The sequence below is a fragment of the Pelophylax lessonae genome (assembly GCF_965119305.1).
Source record: "Pelophylax lessonae genome assembly, chromosome: 5".
NCBI classification, from domain to species: domain Eukaryota; kingdom Metazoa; phylum Chordata; class Amphibia; order Anura; family Ranidae; genus Pelophylax; species Pelophylax lessonae.
The window spans coordinates 442,189,812-442,214,373 of record NC_138772.1 but is presented as its reverse complement, the minus strand read 5'-3'; the positions used below and the strand labels follow the sequence as shown (position 1 = coordinate 442,214,373).

The following is a 24,562-nucleotide window of genomic DNA, read 5'->3' as shown; positions in this document are numbered from 1 at the left end:
GCAGCCGACACAAACGAGTTTCCCCTTGCTTTCGGCTGTGATCGGAACTCCGCCCCAACAGCCCGATGCAATCCAGCCCTCCCAGCTCTGCCTCTAGTCTCCAGCCGACCATTATTCTGCCCTGCTCCGCCCATTGTCTCTCCTGGCTGCATCGGGGGCGCGCACGGGGGCGGCATCAGGCTGTAATGTGTTGTAAATAGAGTCAATGGAGAGACAATGGGCGGAGCAGGGCGGAGTAATGGTCGGCTGGAGACTAGAGGCAGAGCTGGGATCACAGCCGAAAGCAAGGGGAAACTCGTCTCCGGTGAGGGAGGGGGAGCGCTGTGTTAGGTGTAGTACCGGTGATGAGAGGACGGTGACGGGGATCCTCCGGTGTCCGCTATGAAGTTCGCACCCCCCGGGTGGACAAGGTGGTCCTGTACCGACCCTTCCACCCGCCAGTGGGCGGGACCCTGTGCCTGACGGTCACCATCTGATCCTGTGCTCCAGACAGGATAACAGTGCGGAGCTGTGGCTGCTCCACTCATGTCGGACTGTGTTCTAACTTTTTCTACCTCCTATCACCACTGTGAGTCCCGACTCTGCCTAATCCACACTGTCAGTGTCATCTGCATTCCACCCAGAGAAATATTGCGATATATATATAGTTGAAAATCAAATATCGCAATGTACTTTTTTCCCCAATATCGTGCAGCCCTATACTGTATTAGTGCCATTTGGACCACTATCTACTAAAAGAACAGATATAACGCTGCATTTCTTTCCCAGGAGGATCTATCCATCTGCAGAAACCTCACAGTTTTATACCTGTATGACAACAACATCAGTCGCATTGGAAATCTTGGATTTGCAACAAACCTAACACACCTGTACCTCCAGAATAACCTCATATCCAGCATAGAAAACCTGAGTGCGCTTAAGAGACTTGAAAAGCTGTAAGTTGCAACACCATACCATAACATTTCACCATAACATTTCACCTTCCAACTTTTAATGTGTTGCGTAGTGACATTTTGGAATAAACATTTTTCTGCAGGTACTTGGGTGGCAATTATCTCACTGTGGTTGAAGGTTTAGAGGGTCTTCATGAACTGAGAGAACTGCACATGGAGAGTCAGCATATCCCACCAGGAGAGAGGTTACTGTTTGATCCTCGAACACTCCATTCCCTTGCTGTAAGTATCCACATTGCATATCATACACTTGTTCTATAAGGCAAAAAGCACAATGTTTTCCAAATTGCAGTAACCTGTAGTAGCCAAATATCAATTTACTGTCATAAGAAGAGTAAGGAATTGCTATGGTTTACATCACTTTACAAATTTATCCTTACCTCATTGAATAGGTTGGACAGACAGAGTGGGCTATGCATGATATTTGCTTGTCCTAAATGTGTAGCATGACATTTTACATTTTTTATCTGCCCCATTTTGTACAAGTTTCTTAAATGCACATGCTTGTATCATAAAGCCTTACTGTACTGGTATCATGTGTCACAAAGATTATGACAGAGGTTGCAATTTATACTTTAGAGGATGGAAAGAATGCAATACATACTTTGGATGTTTCCTCCAAAAACAGAGAGATATACTGTACACATCAATGTGTCCGATAGATGCCCTGCAATTCACTTCTCTCAAGGTGGGGGAAACCAGACAGGTTCCAGTAGGTACTATAAGTTCCCCCCCACTTCTAAAGCATTAACACATTGTCTACTTACAACGCACTATTCTATAACCCCAGAAGCTTAGCGATGCTTAGAATTCAGCTGAAACATATGCTAGAGGAAGGTTTTATCATGCCTGTACATCAACTGTTCTCTTACATCTTATTCACAGTGTCCTAAACTTTTAATTCATGTACAGTTTCTGCTCTATCTGGCTGTTCAGCCCTTATTTGTGAATGTGTCTGAGGAACAGGTCTCGGTGCTTTGAAAGTTTTTAATGTCATTTTTTTTTTAGTTGGAAATAAAGCTTTATTTTTTAAAGCAGATCATTATCTCTCCCTTCATTTTACCTTTTTATCTTTGTCTTCATTGTGTCTGTGTTGGTCCCTCTCTGCTGTTTCCCATGAGTTTGCAATAAAAAATGTATTTCCAAAAAAGATCACTTTGACAAAATGTTTTCCTTGTTCATCACTAAAAAGCATTACACTAAAATATAGATCATAATGTCACTGGGAACTTTGTGATGATCGTAGTCAAAGCTGGCCATTTGTTTTGTACAAAAAGTGGATTGATCCAAATAATTCAATTTCAAAGATTTTTATTACAGTAGTATGGCACAGAACATTGTTACAGATGGCCAAAAAGCACAGGGCCCCAACAAGTATGATGGGATCATAGCTGAGAGGTTACATCAAGGGTACTCAACTTTTTGAAGACCAAGGCCCACTTAAGTGATTTGGTAACCGGTCCCAGACCACAATGAACTATGGGGTTTTACTACCCCCCAAACCACAAATGTTACTGTCCTGAGCTCCCCCTATAAAGCACCTTGATGCTCTGAAATGGTGGGTCGGCAACTTGGTCGTGCAATCTGGGCTAACTGACCCACTATACCAGAGCATGGGCATGCATTTCCCTAGTTTGAGGTCACAAGCCACATCAGAGGGCTCCACGGGCCACATGTGGCCCACAGGCCACGGGTTGAGCACTCCTGAGTTACATCTTCAGAATCTGAGAACAATACATATGGGACCCAGTTAAAAAATGAGAGTGCATGAAAATTGGCTAACTATCTTAGACCCTGGAGTTGTAGCCAACAAACTACTAACCTAACAATGGTTGAATGGTAACAGAAGTATCAGTCTACTTCATAAAAATAGAGCAAATGTGTGGTAGATTTGGAGAGGAACAACATAAATCAGAAGACAAAAATCTTTTGGAAATTGAAAACAAAAGAGAGCTTAGAAAGAGGGGGAAAGGAGAAAGGAAGGTAAAGGGGAGGGAAACATGGTTGGGAGAAGAGGGAGGCATGAAGACCATAGCCCAAGCCAAGAGTCAAGCTCCAGGTAATAAAAACTACAGGTAATTAAAGTATTGTCAGTGTAGAAATTACAATTACAAAAGTGATTTTAAAACATTATACAACCATTTGTTGCCATACACCAAATAGAGGAGAATGGTATTAAATCACCCTTGTAATTTAACATGTTTTGCCATTCCAGCTTTTTCAGGCAAAAAGCGTGGTGAAAAAAACAAGCAAGTTATAGTTCCCAACAGAAGGATTCCCTATCTCCAAAATTGATTAGAGGTAGTGGAACCTAATGAAGATAGGAAAAAAGCCTGGTGCAAAAACGTGCAAGTTATAGTTCCCAAAAGAAGGATTCCCTATCTCCAAAATTTCACCATGCTTTTTTCCTGAAGAAGCCAGAACAGCGAAACATGTTTAATTACATGCGTGATTAATACAATTCTCCTCTGTTTGGTGTATGGCAACACATGGTTGTATAAATGTTTTTAAATCAATTTGTAAACAAATCTTTTTTTCTGCACCTAAGTGCCGGTTCACACTAGGGCGACCTGTGAGGCGACCTGGTCGCCTCACAGGTCGCCGCAGGTCGCCTCCCATAGGGAAGCTACGGACCCGTTCTAATAGGAGCGACACAAGTCGCTCCGACCTAGAAAAAGGGTCCGGAGCCTCTTTGGGGCGACCAGGAGGCGACCGCCATAGACTTCAATGTTATGAAGTCCGTGGCGGCCGCTCCGAGGTCGCGGCGCGCTGCTCGCACCGCGACCTCGGAGGTCGCGGTGCGAAGTAGCGTCGCGGTAGTGTGAATGGGGGCTTAAAGTCCCTTTTTCCAACACTGCTTGCTACCTATTTACGATATTATGGAATTTCGGTGCTAAAAAAACAATTGCAATCTGGTCCTGTCCACAAAACTCTACATTGTGAATGTAGTTGGATCCATGGAGGTAAGTTCATAATACCCAAAGAGGGTCAGCTATTAAGAAATATGTCATAAATATCTGACAGAATTCTAGATAACTTCTTGTTAAACATGAAGCCGTGGAGACAGGTTTTAACTTCATAGAAGGTTGATACAAATGATCCAGCCTGGTATTTCACTGTTTACCTCAGAAAGAGCTTGTGCTGGGCTCTTCTGCATTATGAACATACATGCACAATTCATCTACCTTCGATTTCCTAATGCTATTGTTGAAGTTGAATAATCTTTCTTTACAGAAGTCTCTCTGTGTACTGAATATCAGCAATAACAATATTGATGAACTGAAGGAGCTTGCAGTCTTGGAAAATCTGACACAGCTTGTGGCCATAGACAATCATCTTGCAGATATTAAGGTAATGATCATTTCCAGAAATTTAGAAATTCAGTATATGTCAAAGGTCTTGTTTTTTTATTTATAATGACCAGAAAACATTCATTTAACAAACATAATGGAATGGAAAAGTGTGCAAATTTCTCAAAAGACAGACAGTGCAATCAAATACTGTAAACATGGGAACCTAACTTCTATCAAATCTTTGTGTGAAGGCAAGGTTCCATCAATAAGATTATCAGGGAGAAGAGGGACTATGAATGTTATAAGGCAAAAGACGTTTGTGTGGGGAAACAAAAGAAAAAAAGAAGCAGCAATTTGCCACCTAGAAACCATTATCTTTCTATATTTCTCTCTATCTTGGTTTTTTAAAGAACGTTAGTGAACAAACAGCATCATGAAGGCCAAGGAACACACCACATAGGTCAGGGATAAAGTTGTGGAGAAGTTTAGCGCTGGGCTAGATTTAAAAAAAAAATAAAAAATCCCAAGCTTTGAATCTCTAGGAGCAGAGCAGTGTTCCACCCATCATCCAAAAATGGAAAGAGTATGGCACAACTGAAAACTTACCAAGACTTGGCCGTCCACCTAAACTGACAAGCCGGGCAAGGAGAGCATTAATCAGAAAAGCAGCCAAGAGGCCCATGGTACTGTATATGGTGGAGCACCGACAAGGCATCACTTAACCGCTTGCCGACCGTCGCACAACTATTTACTGCGGCGGTCAGCCACTCACAGGCAGAGCGACGTAGTACTACGTCGCTAGCCTGTGAGGGTCTAGGGAGCTCCCGCGCGGTCACGGACCCCCCCGCGCGCGTGACCGGCGGACCCGATGTCCTCCAGTCACTCGGCGATCGTCGGTGCAGAGGGAGAAAGGCAGGCGGCTGATGTAAACAAGCCGTCTGTCATTCTCCCCTGTGTAGGAATAGTGATTATACGGTTCTACTATGTAGGACCGTTGATCACTGTTCCTACACCTCAAACCACCGCCAATCACAGTTAGAAAGCACGCCCCTAGGGAGACACAGAACCCCTCCCTCTCAAAAAAAAGTTAACCCCTTCACTGCCAGTTTAATTTTACAGTAACAGTGCATATGTATAGCACTGATTACTGCAGTAATGTCACTGGTAACCCCAAAAGTGTCAAAAATGTCAGTCAAAGGTCCGATCTGTTGCAGTACCGCAAAAAAAATCGCAGATCGCCGCCATTACGCGTTAAAAAAAAAAACAACAAAAATGACAAAAATCTTTCCCTTTGTTAGTAAACGCGATAACTTTTGCGCAAACCAATCAAAATACGGTTTTTACCAAACATATGTAGCATAAAACAAATTGGCCGAGAATGTTAAAAAATTTCGATTTTTACATTTTTTTGGGGAATTTCATATAAAAAAATGTGAAAAATATTGTTATTTTTGCAAAATTGACGCTCTTTTTTTTGTTTATAGCGCATGATCAAAAAATCGCACAGGTGATCAATTACCACCAAAAGAAAGCTCTGTTTGTGGGAAAAAAAAGGACGTCAAATTTGTTTAGGTACATCGTCGCACTTGTCCGTTAAAATCACGTAGTGCCGAATCGCAAAATAGGCCCTGGTCAGGAAGAGGGTAAAATCTTCCGGGGCTTAAGTGGTTAAAGTACTTTTGGTCTGTAATTAAGCACATGTGGAGCACCTGTGTCACCACCACTATTTGGAATTGGGATTCACCAATTTTATGCCACATTTGAAGGTTTGGCATTTTGAGTGAACAATATTTGATGTTTTTTATGCTTTGCACAGAATAATTGGCACATTAATTGAAAATATTAAATTTGTATACCCTACCTGGCACTTTATTGAATAAAATAATTTATGAATGCACATGTTTACAGGTGTATAGACTGAATAATAATTCAGTGAAAATAACCTACTGGAGCAGCCATCCAAGGGGGACTAGAGGTTTAAAGTAGGACCACAATTAAAACCTTTTGGTTTGTTTTGACTAGAGTAGGGACGGGTTAGACCCTCAGCCAGGTGTTTATTGTCTCTGTTATGTTTGCTGTGAGGTCACTGGAAAAAGAGATAAGGGGAAAAAGATGCTGATTGCAGTAAAACCCCAAAAGATGTTCTAAGCCTTCTCCACACTAAAATAACTGAAGCAAAAGCTTTGACCAGAGTTGTATTTTTTCCCCAGACCAACATTTTCAGATAAACTCCAGCTTGTCTATGCAACCATGTAATCTTCCAGTTACATACAGTATCCAGTCTTTTTATAGATGCGAGATTGTATTCTGCCCCCCCCTCCCCCACAAAACTCTTGAGTCCTCTATCGGTCCAGCAATGTACCTGGCTGTAGCTCTTCTTTCTCCTCTTCCTGCTCTCATAGGCTACTACTCTATAGATGCACACAGGCTGGCTTGGAAATGTGCCTGCACTGGTGCCCTATAGCACATGGCTTGCTATGGGGGCACTCATAAGAAGAAGGAGGGGAGAGCACTGGTGGGCAGAGTTGTATAAAGTACTCGAAACCCATACTTGAGTAAAAGTACAAGTGCTTGATCAAAAAGTGACTTGAGTAGAAGTGGAAGTGCTCGATCAAAAAGTGACTTTAGTAGAAGTACTAAAGTATTCAACATTTTTTGTACTTAAGTATTGCAAGTAGTTTTTTAAAAAATTTTGCTACTTAAGTACAGAAAGTAAAAGTACCAGTAGTTTTGAAAAAAGAATTGCTACTCAAGTACTGAAAGTAAAAGTACAAGTACTGTGTTATGTAGTTATTAAAGAAAGAAGTCAAAAGTTTGAACATCATATTGTTTTTTATTATTTCAAATGCAGCTTTTATTTAAACATACAGTAGCATTTATTTTCGTATGCGCTGATAATACACATGTTTTGAGCTTCATGAAACCTGCCATCTACTGTTCTGGCAGTGGTAATTTTTATAATAGTAACGAGTAACTATGCAGCACAAAAAAAAAATATTGGAGTAGAAGTTGAAATCATCGAAAAAATGTAGTGAAGTAAAAGTGGAAGTAGGAGAAAAAAATTCTACTCCAGGAAAGTACAGATACCGCATTTCGGTACTTAAGTACAGTAGTGAAGTAGTTCTACTTAGTTACTATACATCTCTGCTGGTGGGGGACCACCAAAAATGAGGTAAGGAATCGGCTCTGTGCAATATTGTTGCACAGAGCAGGTTAGTAGAAACCTCTTTTTTTATTTAAATTTTAAAAAATTGCCTTTAGAACCACTTTTATTTCATTGTATTTACTTTTTTATGGTCACGCTGTCAAATTTCCACTTAGATAGCTTTATCATCATGATGACTTTAATGTATTCAAACTCTGCCCTGTATTGATTATTGGAAGAGCATCATGAAAAGATGGATTCATTTTCTTCCTGTCTTGGTTAGGGCCAGGGTACAACATATAGATTTTCTTTTCCCACAGAGATTATGACAAGCAGTCAAACCGGTGACAAATTGCTGTCTGAAGTCCTAGTTAAGGATCCCAAGTTAGGAATTTTTCCAATAAGGATCACACTCCATTGTTCAGATGCAAGTTCATAATGGGCAGTATTAGGAGGGGAGAAGGCTATTGCCAGTGTTACATCCCCTGTGTATGACTTGTGATTTTTTAGTAACTTCTAAGTGATGCTATGACATGATCATTTATCAAATAGAGCCTGCATAAAAAGACGCTGGTCCCTCTAGTAATAGTTATTGAAAGGCTGGAAAGTGAGAGCACTTTATTAGAGACAGGAAGGCAATAAACAACCAGAGCGTGTCCAAAGAAGTAATCATATTTCACCACAGAATTAGAGTATTCTAAGATAAACATACACCGGGACCAGCATGTTCTGGGTCATTTATCAAGTGAGTAGCAGTTAGTAAAAAATGCTTCAGAGTAGCAATAGATTTATCAAAGGCTGGTGCTACAAATTGTGCGTTTCTTTGTAATGTATGACTTTCTCCTTTCCCTGATGAACATTATTAATCTAAAAACCACAAAAATAAACATAACTAATTTTCTTTAAGTATATGTTGTGAAAATTAGAAAGATGAGGTCAGGGAAAATGACACTGACTGCAGAACATAGTTTTCTGTGTTGCTCATACAAAAGTATTTTTTTTTTTTTAGCTACAAATCCGTAATTAGCATAGTATTATAGGATTTTGAATGCAGATGTCCTTTTCATTAACCTTCCTAGCGGTATTCCCGAGTGTGGCTCGGGGTTACATTTCAGTGCCAAAAGCGGTAGCCCCGAGCCACACTCGGGGTACCGCTAGGAAGATCGCTGGATCCTGGTAGAGGGGTTACTTACCTTGTCACCGGGATCCAGCGATGTATGCGGGCGGTGTGCGGCGGCGGATCTTCCTCCCAATGCTCTCTGTGCCCCGGCTTCCGTCTCCTGCGACGTGACGTTCGCAGGGGGGTGGTACCGGCGGCAAATTCAAATGTAAAACACACCAAACACACTGATACATAGCAAAATAAAATAAATTCACATTCAATTTCCCCCCAGTGCCCTTTACAGTTTTACTGTACTTTTTATGTGCATATATATATGTATATATGTGTGTTTACAGTATATACATACATACTTTAACTTATTTATAGTTATTTATTATATTATAATTTATGATTTTGTGTTTCAAACGTTATCATACCCGAGATGTTATAAAAAAAAAATCATAAGTAAATAGTTGGTTTGGGCTGCTCATTCTTAAGAATTACATGGAAAATAATGGTACCGCTTTCAGCACCTAAAATCAGAAAGAATCAAACCGCCAGGGAGGTTAAACGCAGTTCCATTTATGTGTACTTTAAAGGCATTGGGATTGATTTACTAAAACTGGAGTGTGCAAAATCTGGTGCAGCTCTGCATGGAAACCAATCAGCTTCCAGGTTTTTTGTCAAAGCTTAAAGGGTTGTAAAGTAAGTCAGATGGTTTTTTATCTTAATGCATTCTGTGCATTAAAGACTTAAGGACCCGGAAGGTTTTACCGCAATGTGCAGCCCAGGAGTTCTTGATGAAGGAGGGGGGCAGGCTGGTTGGAGTTTGTCCCCCCACTGTGTTTGTCTTTAGTGCAGGTTTCCCCTTCAACCACTTCAGCTCCGGAAGATTCACCCCCTTCATGATCAGGCCATTTTTTTTGCAATACGGCACTACGTTACTTTAGCTGACTATTGCGCGGTTGTGCGATGCTGTACCCAAATAAAATTGATGTCCCTTTTTTCCCCACAAATAGAGCTTTCTTTTGGTGGTATTTGATCACCTCTGTGGTTTTTTTTTTCTGAATGAAATAATATAAATATGTGCTGCACAGACTTGTGTAGCTTATATTAATAATAAATTAATTTAAACAAATAATGAATTTGTAGTGAATTTTTTTTTCTTTTTTTTTCACTCCGTGTAGAAAAAATATATGTGTATATATCAACAGTTGTGCACTGATTAAATCCAATTTAAACACAATTAATAATTCTCTATATCCAATATACCCATACAATGAATATTCAAACACATATAAATCATGCAAAGTGACGTAGTGAATTAGTGTCCAATTCCTTATGCCTGGTATCCAAATTATAAGTGTCCAAACAAAGTATGCTCCTCTGTATGGAGATTAAATCCCACTCACCAGTGCTCAAATATGGTCGTGAGCAAACTTGATTTCACCTCCAATCTTTGTGCTCCCCCCCCCTTTCAGGTGAGTGCCTCACCTTTATGCCTGTGACCTCACACTTAACCACTTTACCACCGGAGGATTTTGCTGTCTTACGTCCAGGCCACTTTTTGCGATTCGGCACTGTGCGAATTTAACTGACAATTGCGCGGTCGTGCGATGCCGCACCCAAACGAAATGTACGTCCTTTTTTTCCCACAAACAGAGCTTTCTTTTGGTGGTATTTGATCACCTGTGTGATTTTTACTTTTTGCGCTATAAACAAAAAAAGAGCGTAAATTTTGAAAAAATAACCATATTTTTCACATTTTTTATATGAAATTCCCCCCCAAAAAAATGTAAAAATCTACATTTTTTTAAATTTTTGGCCAATTTGTTTTCTGCTACCTATGTTTGGTAAAAAAAAATCACAATAAGCGTATTTTGATTGGTTTGCGCAAAAGTTATTGCGTTTACTAACTAAGGGAAAGATTTCTGTCATTTTTGGTGTTTTTTTTTTAACGAGTAATGGCGGCGATCTGCGATTTTTGTTTGCGGGACTGCGACATTGCGGCGGACAGATCGGACCCTTGACTGACATTTTTGACACTTTTGGGGGTACCAGTGACATTACTGCAGTAATCAGTGCTAAAAATATGCACTGTTACTGTAATAATGACACTGGCAGGGAAGGGGTTAATTTTATTGGAGAGGGAGGGGTTAATGTATGCCTGGTGCTTACTAACGTGTGTGGGGGGAGGTGACTGTGTGACACAAGGACAGATCGCAGGTTCAGCTATGCTGAACCCTGCAATCTGACCCTGCCTGTCACTTAGGAGATCCGCCCGCTCTGTTTACACAAGCAGGCGGATCTCCAGACTCGATTCCCTGACGATCGGGGAAGAGCAGCGGCAACTGAATACAGCGGGAGTGAGCCTCCGGCCGCGCGCGCGCGCCGCCGAGAAAGGGGAGTGTCTGGCGACGTAGTTTAAATTAATTTATTTTTTAATGTTAACACAAGTTTGCGCAGCACATATTTATATTATTTCATTCACAACACACTCACAACAAGGGAGTGATCAGTGCTAGCGGCATCCTAAAATTTACACCGCCATAGATTGCTCGCAGTCCCATTTAAATTTAATTGGTTTTTATTTTCTGCGCTATAAACGAGAAAACAACGACAATGCTGGAAAAAAAACAATATTTGTTACTTTCTGCTATAAAACATTCCCAATAAAAAAAAGAAAAATCAAATTTTTCATTAATTTAGGCTTATATGTATTCTGCTACATATTTTTGGTAAAAATAAAATCACAGTAAGTGTATATTGATTGGTTTGCACAAAAGTTATCGCGTGTACAAACTAGGGGAAAGATTTATGTCATTTTTATTTATTTATTTTTTACTTGTAATGGTGGCGATCAGCGATTTTTAGTAGGACTGCGAAATTGCGGCAGACAGATCAGACACCTAACTGACACTTTTGGGGGCACCAGTGACATTACTACAGTAATCACTGCTAAAAATATGCACTGTTACTGTACTGATGACACTGGCAGGGAAGGGGTTAACACCAGGGGCGATCAAAGGGTTAAATGTGTGCCTATGGGGTGCCTTTTAACTGTGTGGGGGTTGTACTAACGGCATGAGCACTGAGACCTGTGTTCCTAAACTGGAGGAACACAGGATCCCTGTGTTCATCATTGACAGAACAGCGGTGTGCCGTGTTTACTTCGGCAGACCGTCGTTCTGTCTCCATTTGGGGCAATCGCGTCCACCAGACCCAATTATTGGCTTCCCCTCTAGCTAATCTGTGTGTGCACGCGCCTCTGACCGTGTGCGCACGCCCCCACTAACTGCTACATGAAACAACGTACAGGTAGGTCGTTTCACTTAACAGAGCCAACCTGCCGCAGTATAATTACGGTGGTTGGTCAGCAAGTGGTTAGGATGAAAAGCATTCTGTGTGCAGCAGCCCCCCTCAGCCCCTCTAAAACTTACCTTAGCCCATCTCTATCCAGTGATGTTGCAGGAGTGTTTCAGCTGACCGAGACTCCCCCCTCCTTATTGGCTAAGACGGCAGCACGGTGCCATTGGCTGCCGCTGCTGTCAATTAAATTCGGTGAGCCAATGAGGAGAGAGAGGGGGCAGGGCCAGGCCGCAGCTCCATGTTTGAATGGACACACAGAGCTGCGGCTCAGCTTGGGTGCCCCCATAGCAAGCTATTTGCTGTTGGGGCACTCAACAGGAGGGAGGGGCCAGGAGCGCTGAAGAGGAACCTGAGAAAAGGAGGTTGCACAGAGCAGGTAAGTATAACATATTGGTTAAAAAAATAAAACAAGACTTTACAATCACTTTAATTGAACAAACTGAAGTTAAAAGCTCATTGGCTACCATGCATAGCGGCACCAAATGGTGCACTCTCCAGTTTTAGTAAATGAACCCCAATGTGTAAAAGGGTCCAGTATATGGCAACTGTTTGGCCTGATGAGCAGCTGAAGGCATAATGGTAGTGCAGCCTAAAGGTAAAAGAAAACATTGATGTTAATAAGATAATGACCTATCCACAGGTGTACCTTCATAACTCTTAATGCTGCTGCCATTGTAATGCCATCATGACTATACCTGGCTATTGTGTGCACACTGTCTACTCATTTGGATGTTATGGCTGCTGAATACAATAGCTGCCAATTGAGATTCCTCTATCCACACTGTTTATCATGGATGGAGAATCTGTTCATTTTCTTCCGTTATTCCCATGAAAATGGTGAGCTGTGTATGGCAAGCGTTAATCACAGCTGCCAAATTTCCTGTGTAGCAACAGTATTTTTGTGATTGATTTCCCACGTAGCTTGGAATTGCTCTTTAATGTTTCCTAAAACATGAATAAATATGCATATACTTTTTATACTTACATGGAAGTCAAGTGACTTGGCAGATATAAACCTTCATCATGCACAGACTCATGTGGTCGAAGTAGGCTGTTTTAAAGTAGTAGACCCTTATATATACCCAGTGAAGTGACTGGCCTCATGTGATACAAAGAGAGGAAGCAAGTCCTCTACATAAGTTGTACCTGTTTATCTGCAGCTCCTCTCCCCTACAGCCATTCAGATTACAGAATTTAGACAATATACCTCAGCTACAGCAGGCAGGGGACGGGGTCTGATGTCACACACTGCACAGCAAGAGGAGGTTGTAATCTGAGACCTGAGTGCAGGGAAAGGACACCCTCTCTACACAGTCTCATAGAGAAGCATGCATAGTTGAGGCTGTCAGTCACCTGCTCTGTGCTGGTGGGGGGGGGGGGGGGGCTTATCTTCCGGGATTGTCTGGCATCCTTATAGACCAGTTGTCAATGTATGAGCTAAAGGAGGCCTCGAATTGGGCCCCTGACATCATCAAAGGGCCACATATAATGTTCAATATATGTAATACTTGAGAGGACTGTCAGAAACTGAGGGTCAGAGAGTGTGAAGATGCTCTAATTTTGGTTGGGGATGGCTGCAGAAGACAATACGAAACTGGGAACATGTTACATTAGGCTAGTAGAGATCAATGCTATTACCCTAATTAATGTTCCCACTACAGACTGCTCCACACATCATATACCAAAGGGCAGCATGTTGGGCACCAGGGTCATAGACTGTCAGAAGTGAGTCATGCAGAGGAATAAGAGAGCAGACAGAAATCACACTAGGTGCTTTGGATAGAGACAAGTACACATAATACATGGATATGCTATGTATATTTCCCTTTACAGAGGTTTACAATCACTTTAAATGTATAGTTTTCCTTTGATTTGTTTGTCTTTTTTACAGGACTTGGAGATGGTCTTGAGGACATGGCCAAAGCTCTGGAGAATGGATCTAAGTGGAAACCCACTTTGCCAAAAGCCAAAATACAGAGATAAAGTTATTGTCATTTCAAAGACATTGGGTAAATGAAGATATATACAAACAATTTTCAAACTTTTAGAAAGATCCCTTTATTTGTAAGCCCAAGTTCCACCTTTTCCCAGTATTGCAGTTTTTACCTTTGCAGATGCTAATTAGGCCAATGTCTTCTACTGATTTATTGCTGCGTTGTAATTGTAATTGTGACCAACTATCATTTTGACAGAAATCCTGGATGGTAAAGAAATAAAAGAAACGGCCAGACAGTTCTTGGTTAACTGGAAAGCCTCGAGGGATGCCAGAAAGAAAAGCAGGGAAGAAGCCATGGACGGACAATTAGTTTACCAGCAGCTATGTATGTCAAGTATTAAGCGATAATAACATTTTTCAGACAGTTGTGTATGTTCCTTGTACATGCTGACTCATGCATTTGGCACGGGTATTTCATATGTTGGTCATTTTATCTTCCTCTTGGTTTAAGTGTCCTCATTTCCCTTTTCAGTATTCTGTTCTCCAGTGTATTCCACATAACTTTCAAGTCTGTCATTTTATTTAGCCTACTTAGCCTCTGTCTGACCTCCTTACCAAGCAATGGTACAAATTTATTAAGTAGTCTCCAGATCATATTATAGGCCACAGTTTAACCCCATAAGATAGTGATTTCCAATTGGGTAAATTGTGGTGCAAAACTTCAAACATTTGTTGTTATACTAGCAGGCATTTTAAGAGTCTTGTATTCTACCACAGAACAAAATAGATTCCATAACCTAGCAATCTAGTGGAGAAACTATCCTGCAAAGTCGGAAGGGGAAGCAGGTTCCTGCCAACCCTAGCTGAAAAAAACATACCATATATACTCGAGTATAAGCCGACCCGAATATAAGCCAAGGCACCTAATTTTACCACAAAAAACTGGGAAAACCTATTGACTTGAGTATAAGCCTAGGATGGGAAATGAAGCAGCTACTTGACCCAACTGGACTACCACGAGACCCAAAACGGGCTGCGGGCATGGTGCAGGGGCTGCGGACATAGTACAGGAGATACAGGGCTGTGGGCATGGTACAGGCATGGCACAGGAGATGGTTCAGGCATGGCACAGGAGATGGTACAGGCATGTCACAGATATGGCACAGATGGTACAGGCATGGCACAGATATGGTACAGGCATCGCACAGAAGGTATAGGCATGGCACATATATGGCACTGATGGTACAGGAGATGCAGTGCTGCGTGCATGGTACAGGAGTCTCACTTACCTTTACCTGCAGTGCTGCAGAGGAGTCTCACTTACCTTTCCACCTTACATTTAAAAGTGGCGCCGTCCAGCGCCAACACGTCACTGCGCATGCGCCGTCTGCCCGGGAATAGCCGAACGTTTACAGGCTTTCCCGAGTGGTGGCGGAGCATGTGCACTGACAGGGGAAAAGAGAAGTGAAACCGTGACTCGAGTATAAGCCGAGGGGGGCTTTTTCAGCATGAAAAAACATGCTCAAAAACTCGGCTTATACTCGAGTATATACGGTACATGCAGCACTTTGCCAATACTGCCAAAACTCAGGCTGTTTTAATCAACAGAGCTCTTGCAATCACAGAAGTTGATTTACTACTGTAAAACTGGAGAGTGTAAAAACTAGTGCCGCTCAGCTTCCAGTTTTTTTTGTCAAAGCTTCATTGAACAAGTTGAAGTTAGAAGCTGATTCGCTACCATGCACAGCTGCCCCAGATTTTTCACTCTCCACTTTTAGTAAAATCAGCCCCATAGTGTTGAAACTTACATGTTTTTTTATTCAGTTCCACACCTTTCTATGGGCCGGTAAGGATGCCCATCCTAACCACTTCATGAACAGGCCATTTTTTTTGCGATACGGCACTGCGTTACTTTAACTGACAATTGCACAGTGGTGCGACACTGAACCCAAATGTCCTTTTTTTCCCACAAATAAAGCTTTCTTTTGGTGGTATTAGATCGCCTCTGCAGTTTTTATTTTTTGAAATATAAACAATGGCCGACAATTTTGAGAAAAAAAGCAATATTTTTTACTTTCTGCTATAAAACATAACCAATAAAAAAATGTAAAAATCAAATTGCTTCATCAATTTAGACCAATATGTATTCTGCTACATGTTTTTGATAAATAAAATCCCAATTATCATAGATTGATTGATTTGCGCAAAAGATAAAACGTCTACAATCTATGGGATATTTTTATCTATTTATTTATTTACTTTTTACTAGCAATGGCGGCGGTCAGCGACTTATAGCGGGACTGCAGCAGACAAATCGGAACACCTAACTGACACTTTTGACACTTTTTGAGGACCAGTGACACCAATACAGTGATCAGTGCTAAAATTATGCACTGTCACTGTACTAATAACACTGGTTGGGAAGGGGTTAACATCAGGGGCAATCAAAGGGTTAACTGTGTGCCTAGCCTGTGCTTACTCACTGTTTGGGAGGTGATTTGACTAGGGGAAGGCAAAGATCTCTGTTCCTGCTTTGCAGAAACACAGGATCAATACCCTTCCTTCAGACAAAACAGCAATCTGCCTTGTTTATATAAGCAGATTGTTGTTCTGCCTGTGTATTTGGTGGGTGCCAGCAGGCCTTGAGTCCATGGTACCCACCGCTAGGCTACTGCTGTGTGTGATCACAGCGAGAGCAAGTTGTCGGCGGCACGTGTGCGCACCCTAGACCCGAAAGTGTCGGATCATGTACTAGGTACGTGATCTGGCACAGAGCGGCCACCCTGCCACAGTAAATGTATGGTGGGTGGTCCGCAAGTTGGGCAAAGTGCGTGCGACAAGTAATGTGTGCGAAGTGGGATTGAGCAGGAAAGCTCTGACATGACCAAGAAGAGCCCAGAATAGCTCAAGATTCAGGTGATGTGTTTTGGAGTGAAAGTTGCTGCTGTTAAAGTGATTCTAAAGGCTGAAGTTTTTTTTATAGAAGGCGTGAAGTTAAAAAATCTTCTCTGTGCAGCCCCCCCAGCCCACCTAATACATACCTGAGCCTGAGCTTGGTCCAGCAATGTGCAATAGCGCAGCTTCTCTCTCGGCTCGCATCTTCCTCATTGGCTCAGAGACAGCCAGTGAGGAGGGAGCGGGAGGGGCTCAGAAACGAGCATACACAAGTGCCCCCATAGCAAGCAGCTTGTTATGGGGACAATCAGCAGGGAAGCAAGGGGAAGCAAGGAGCACCGGCAGGGGGACCCGAGAAGAGAAGGATCGGGGCTGCTCCATGCAAAACCAACTGCACAGAGCAGGTAAGTATAACTTGTTTGTTTTATTTTTTATATTTTTCCTTTAGTAACACTTTAAGTGCATCTCTGGGGGGGGGGGGGTGTGTACTTATAAACAAATTTGTAGAACTATAAATCCTTTGAAACTGTTTCTACATTCATTCAGTTTGAATGCATGCCAAAACAAATGTTATTAGGATATTTTCTCTGTAGATCGAATGTTGTGTTTTTTTTTTTTGTTTTTTTTTTTATAAGAATAAAGTAAATCAGCAAAATACAGTATTGTGGCCACTAGGTGGAACTGACTATCAAAGTACTTACATTTTCATTTCCTATGATCTTCAGTTCCATCTAGTGGCCATAATTCTGTATTTTCCTAATTCCCTCCATTATGAATGAACAACATGAAACCTTCTGGTCCAAAGTGGTTAAAGCAGAACTTCTTCTTTTGAGTGGAGCTCCGCTTTAATAACATTTGTTTTTGCCTCCATTTGCACAGAACAATGTACATGCAGTTTCACAAAATAAATAGTTCTGCAGATTTTATTTTACAAATACAGCCCAGGTGTCTGCATTATAAACTTGTAAGCAGTTCTATTTTTTTAAGTGACAGAGGTGATGAAGGATCTTCCTTTGCCCTGATTTATTGTCCCGCAGGCTGGTAAGCGCTTCATTTTTTCCTTTTATAGTTTGCAGTACAAGAGCGTGAAATCGCTCGCTGCCTGCTTCTCTTAAACGTGAAAAGGAAAAGTGTCTGTTAGAATGTGGACCTTTCCGTTTTTTATTGAAGCCCAATATGTCTTAAAGTGGAACTAAACCTCTCCTATCCTTTTCAGCCAAGGAAGCTGCAATGTTAGCCTCTGTTTGTTCTGCAGTTGGCATGGTGCTGCACATGCTCAGTTATGACACCAGACATTAACCACTTTACGTCTGCTCACAGTAATACTACTGCGGCAGAGTGGCTCGTTATCGTCTGACGACGTAGTATTAACGTCGTCAGACACTCCCCCTTCTGGGCGGCGCTTGCGCGCCGCCGGAGGCTCGCTCCCGTTGTTTTCATTCACAGCTGGAGTCGGGCCAGGGGAGGAGAAAATTAACCCCTTCCCTGCCAGTGTCATTTTTACAGTAACAGTGCATATATATAGCACTGATTACTGCAGTAATGTCACTGGTACCCCCAAAAGTGTCAAAAATGTCAGTCAAGGGTCCGATCTGTCCGCCGCAATGTCGCAGTCCCACAAAAAAAATCGCAGATCGCCCGCCATTACGCGTTAAAAAAAAAAACACCAAAAATGACAAATCTTTCCCTTTGTTAGTAAACGCAATAACTTTTGCGCAAACCAATCAAAATACGCTTATTGCGATTTTTTTTTTTTTACCAAACATAGGTAGCAGAAAACAAATTGGCCAAAAATTTTTAAAAAAATTGGTTTTTACATCTTTTTTGGGGGGAATTTCATATAAAAAAAATGTTAAAAATATTGTTATTTTTTCAAAATAAACGCTCTTTTTTTGTTTATAGCGCAAAAAGTAAAAATCGCATAGGTGATCAAATACCACCAAAAGAAAGCTCTGTTTGTGGGAAAAAAAAGGACGTAAATTTCGTTTGGGTACAGCGCCGAATCGCAAAAAGTGGCCTGGACGGAAGACAGCAAAATCCTCCGGTGGTAAAGTGGTTAATAGCTTGACACCTAGGTCTAGAGCAAAAGCAATGTCGACAGTTATCATTTTCGGCATGCCTTGGATGTAACTGTTTTGAGAAACAGTTAAATTGATGAGTTTAGTTGCACTGCCCTGAAAGTATTCATTGACCAATAAAATGTCCTCAGCCTGCTTACTATTGTTTTTAGGTGTAATGTAGAAGACGTTAATGTTATAATTACACCTCTGATTATCAATGCAGCCATTTTTTTTCTATTGTTTATTGTGAAAACAGATAACTTAGATCATCCCGGCTCCCTTCTTCCTGTTCAGTATCATAACACCAAATATTTGGACAAGGAAAAAACAAGCTATATGTTTATGGCTCAGATGATAAGCGATCGCAAACAAAGCCAAATGCAACAATCGGTAGTAAAGAAAATCATTAACATCAGTGAAGACATACGGTATGATAATGCAATTCAATCTCTGTGTATGTAGTTGTGTTTGTGTTGCTTATGGTTTTTGCAGATCAGTGTGGATATTATTATTGCTAATAAAAGCACTGCTATGATATTTATATATATTGTGACAGTACGGATCCCTGTCCTAGTGTTTGTTGCCCAGATAGGCAGATTGAGAGGCTACAGGAGGATTGTTTAATTTGGGGGAGACTGTGTTTTCAGTTTTCTCTGTGGGTTGGGGACCTGGAGCCGTGAGATTTCCAATACTGGGACCAGGTCTTAGGAACAGCCAGGGCACTGAATGTGCAGGTATGTCTGGGTCTTTTAGCCTCGTTTCCTCTGAGTGGTACGGTTCGGTTTGGTAAAGTTCAGTGCGGTTCGGAACAGTACACCTTGATCAGGTTTGCGTTTTCCACAGCCAATAGTACCTCAGCTCAACAGTACCTCAACAATGTAGCTCTACCCTGTTGGTACGGTACTAATGTGCTTGGTACCCCAACGAAAGGGTCCCAAAAAAGTGGTACGGTACGGTTCGGAATTATGCCTCGTTTCCACTGAGCGGTACGGTTCGGTACGGTACGCAATTTTTGCCGTTTCCATTGTCAAAAGTTGTGAATGGTACCCTAATTCCGAACCGTACCACTTTTTTGGTACCCTTTCGTTTGGGGTACCAAGCACATTAGTACCGTACCAACAGGGTAGAGCTACACTATTGAGGTACTGTTGAGCTGAGGTACTGTTGGCGGTGGAAACGCAAGCCTGATCAAGGTGTACCATAACGAACCGTACTGAACTGTACCGAACTGAACCGTACCGCTCAGTGGAAACGAGGCATTAGGGTACCATTCACAACTTTTGACAATGGAAACGGCAAAAATTGCGTACTGTACCGAACCGTACCACTCAGTGGAAACAAGGCATAAGTAGATACAGGACCAGGGTTCTGGGCTTCACCCTCCTGAGCAGTCCTGGTGTGTAAGAGGGAGTGTTCAGTGTTGGGATCGTTGGAAGTATGGCATAGAGCTGAGTGCAATATGCTTAGAAATAATTGATTTCAAGTTCTCCAACACAATGGGGTTGATTTACTAAAGGCAAATAGAGTGTGCACTTTACAAGTGTGGTTGCACTTTACTAATGCAGTTGCTCCAGTGCTTAGTAAATGAGCTAAAACGTCACTTTAAAAAGAATACCCAATCACATGCAAGGACATTTTTTTTAAAAAGCTGCATTTTTGCTTGCACATGATTGGATGATGGAAGTGAGCAAAGCTTTGTCTCATTTACTAAGCTCTGGAGCAGCTGCACTTGCACACACTATTTGCCTTTAGTAAATCAGCCCTATGTTCCTGTACCCACCTAGATTATTGAACATTCTCTATTACTGTTTTGACAAAGAACCTTTTTGAAATAGCCTGAAACTGTTTTATTTCCGGTATTCTTCTTTTGTATTGAGTATAGGATAATAATTGTACTATACATAGATGGTAATATAAATTACTTTTTATGTATTGTTGATTTAAAAGGACTTTGCTTGAAGACACTATTTTTTATTAAATATTTTTTATTTTATTACTTTTTAGGGTGATTTTTGGTTGTGCTCCACTGTAAGAATATTTATGTTTATTTGTAGTGGGGTTGAATCACTAGAAGTGTACAGCAGCAGTTTTATATAATTAAATATATCCTCAATAGAATTCTTTAGGCTCTGTTCACATCTAGGCATTTTGGGGAGTTTTTCTGCTCTAGGATCAGCTCTCAAAATGCCCAACAAGACAAATCCTATTCATTTCAATGGCCCCTGTTCACATCTGAGCATTTTGATGCTGTGAGCAAAACGCCCAATGCTCAAAAAAGTACATGAGCTTCTTTTTGGGCAGATTACAGGCGTTTTCCATTGGTCTCTATTCAATCTAAAAACGCCTGCACAAAAAAAACGCCTGTAAAAACGCCTGTAATTCGTGGTAAAAATCGTGGTAAAATCGCGGTAACAGCATTACAAACAAATAGCAGCTTTCTGTTTACAGTTTAGCATAATAGATGGAAAGTCCCACAGCAAAACTCTCTGGCGCGTTTCGAGGTTTCGCCTCTTTCTCAGAGCCAATGTTGGTGAAACCTCGAAACGCATCAGCTAGTTCTGCTGAGGGACTTTCCATCTGTTATGCTAAACTGTGGACTAAAAGCTACTGTTTGTTTGTAATGCTGTAATTCAAGTGCACTTTTGTGAGTATATCTCTATCATATTGAGGATAATGCACTAAGCCCGTGCACACTCTGTTTTATTTTTTATAATTTCAATGACTCTTACATAGACTGACTTATAGACTGTAATAGCAGCCAGTGTCTAAAATCAACAGGCAAAAATTGCCCCACAGTGTTAAACATTGCCACTGAGGTGTAGGTAAAGCGGGTGAAGGCACTTAAAAATTTAGGTTTAGTGGCAAAAGCCGTCTTTTAGAAAATAGGTTTCTCTTTCATTCCTGATTCTCCTTAACCATTGGGCTGTTGAACGCCAGGTGCTGAAGGATGGAGGTCAATAGCCCAATGGTTAAGAAGAATCAGGAGCTGTGTCCATCAATGAATATCAGAGCAATGGATTTTACTGTAAGCCAAAAATCCCATTATTCTGGGTTTGCTGTAGGTGGGGCGCCAGCTGATAAAACTGTAATTTAGGCTACATTCATATCAGCAATCAAGGCCAGTGTGAATTTTAGTGATAGTTCCTTCTATGGCTCTCAGTGGATAGGTACGGCCTGGCTGGCAGAGAACCACGAATAGCTGTGGCCCCCGGCACACCTACACACTGAGAGCTGTTGACAGCTGCAGAAGAAACTGCCACTACAATTTGCACCTGCCCTAATCGCCGGTGTGAATGCAACCTTAAAGTGTAAATTTTTGTGAAGTTACGCTTATTTTTCAGTACTCGCTACTTACCTTCTCTTATGCTAAATTTATTCCCTGATCTATCGCTAAATCAATCGCCTAGCCACTTGGCCCCTAGCCAACATCTTTCCCTGCTGGGCCCACACATTGGGGCTGATTTACTAAAGGCCAATAGACTGTGCACTTTACAAAGTGCAGTTGCCCTCTGCAAGTACAGTTACTCCAGAGCTTAGTAAATGAGGTAGAGATTCAATTTGCAAAGAATACCCAATCACATGCATAGAAAATAAAAAACAGCATTTTTGCTTGCACATAATTGGATATGGAAGTCAGCAGATTTTCTGCTTATTTACTACGCTACTGGACTTGCAGAGTGCAAACGCACTTTGCAAAGTGCACAGTCTTTTTCCCTTTAGTAAATCAACCCCATTCTGTCTGCAACCTTTTTTATTTCCATGGAGTTCCAAGTATGAGCTAATACTCATTTCAGATTTACCTTACCTTATTTAAAGATCACAGAGAAGTTACGCAAAACCATATGACATCCCACTGAACAATATATAGGCATATATAAACACTACGGGGAAATAATATTTGTGTGTGTGTGTATGGTTGTAATGTCATAGATTGCATTTAGTGAATAGAGGTGACAAGTGATGCCATTTCCTTATATTTAACACATATGGGGAATAATGCTTTTACTTGTTACATAATATTAATTTTACATTTTTTTTACATTTTTGGTGGATACGATTCTTGACTGTCAGAGAAGGCAAAACACACTTGGATCTTAGTTCCCCTTTTCTGTAATATAAAAGGAAACTTATTTTATTTCATTAACTTATTTTATTTCACTTTACTTTATAAATTATTTATTTCAATAATTGCTCATTTTCATTTTTATCTTTGATGTGGTTTAGTTGCTTACTGTACTGTGATTTAGTCAGACTTTTAATGTGGAAACTATAGATAAAATCGAAACTAATGTACAGTATATGGTGGTCTGGCACTAGCATCAGCACAGCGTTTTTTTGTATTTCTGAGTCTCCTCTATAGCATTGGCTTATCTGCTGATCCTGCCAGTCGAGTGACAATGCTAGCCTCATTCTGGCCATACAAATAGATTTCCATTAAAAACTGTTTGTTTTAAAAATGTTGGTTTGATTTTCTAATTATTAGTGGGGTCAAATTTGTGTTTATTTTTAATCGCAGTGACGAGAAAATTTGGTGCATTATAGAAAAATTTTCTCAAACTAACAAATTGTCATACAGTTTATGTGGTTTTCATTCAGGAATTGCATTCATGCTAAAAGTGAATATTAAAAGCAAGTGAAATTTTTTAGCAAAATCAGTCCAGTCATTGAATGTACCATGAATTTTGTGATGAATATTCCCATCCAAAAATATACTAGTGGATTGCCAGGTGTATACACCTAACACTTTTTAGACAGTTACAGCAACAATTTTTTTATTTAAAAAGGTTTAACTCACATGATTAAAGGCAACCACTGTAAGTAACCCCCCAGCATTGTTTTATAGTTTATCTCAAACCTCTATAACTGTCACTTCTGCTGGAGAGCTTGGCCTGCATTTAAAGCTGGAAAAAAAATAAAAAAAGATCTATAAAATACAAAAGGAACTAATATACTAAATAATATTATTAACTCCATACAGTTACCAGTATACAATATTTTTCACTATATTGAGCCTTCAGTGCATGTTTGTCAAAGAATCCATTCAGCATCCTTGCTGAAAGACTGTTGTGAGTCAGTATTATGTTCAGGAGGTAAAGCCTTGAGAATAATATTTTAGCAATCAAAGAAACAGTAAAATGCAATCACTGAACATACCTAATATAAAGCATAGCATGCACAATATAAGAACTGAGCGAATACTGTTACCTAATGTGCATGTACACCGTGTAAAAAGAAAAGACTATGGCTCAAAATGAATATCAGCTACTTCAGGAAACTTTAATTTTTTTAGAACCCATCCTGCAGAAGCTTTGGTATATTCACAGAGTTCGTCCATGTCCTTAAATAACTTAATACATTAATACCTTAAAAAAAATCTTATTTGCATTAAATTATTAGTACTAATATAAATACAATATTAATATTCTGTTATAAGCTACAGCTATTTATGAGCCTGTGCAGATATTTCAGTGATGGAATAAATGTTAATAATTGCTGCAAAATAATATATTATCAAATATACAACATCTGCCATCATTCTTTTTTTTTTTCTAATAGATTTAATAGTGTTACTAAAAAATAAAGTGTACATTTTATTCTATAATTTGTCCTGTTTAAATATACAGTAAAATTATGATTCAAGTACAAAGCATTGCAAAGTTATTTACAATTCATTTTTTAAATTTCGCGCTTTCTTAAATGTGACCCTAAAAAATGAACAAACAAAACAAATGAAAAAAAAAAAAGTTTAAATATGAATGTTTAATAAAATACTAGTAAACAACAAATCATCAGGAAAATAGTTGTTGAA

General features: G+C 40.5%; 1 protein-coding gene across 3 annotated transcripts in view; it reads left to right on the top strand.

Moving 5' to 3' along the window:
• PPP1R42 (protein phosphatase 1 regulatory subunit 42) overlaps positions 1-24,562 on the top strand; it is a 62,349-nt gene that overhangs the window by 12,611 nt on the left and 25,176 nt on the right. Inside the window, exons 3-8 of one of the 3 annotated variants that reach the window (XM_082259536.1) lie at positions 769-935; positions 1,037-1,175; positions 4,188-4,304; positions 13,754-13,871; positions 14,055-14,183; positions 19,010-19,181. In XM_082259536.1, coding sequence (XP_082115662.1) covers positions 769-935; positions 1,037-1,175; positions 4,188-4,304; positions 13,754-13,871; positions 14,055-14,183; positions 19,010-19,181 — 842 coding nt within the window. The remainder of the gene's footprint in view (positions 1-768; positions 936-1,036; positions 1,176-4,187; positions 4,305-13,753; positions 13,872-14,054; positions 14,184-19,009; positions 19,182-24,562) is intronic. The other 2 variants (XM_082259537.1, XM_082259538.1) reach the window with 2 other exon arrangements.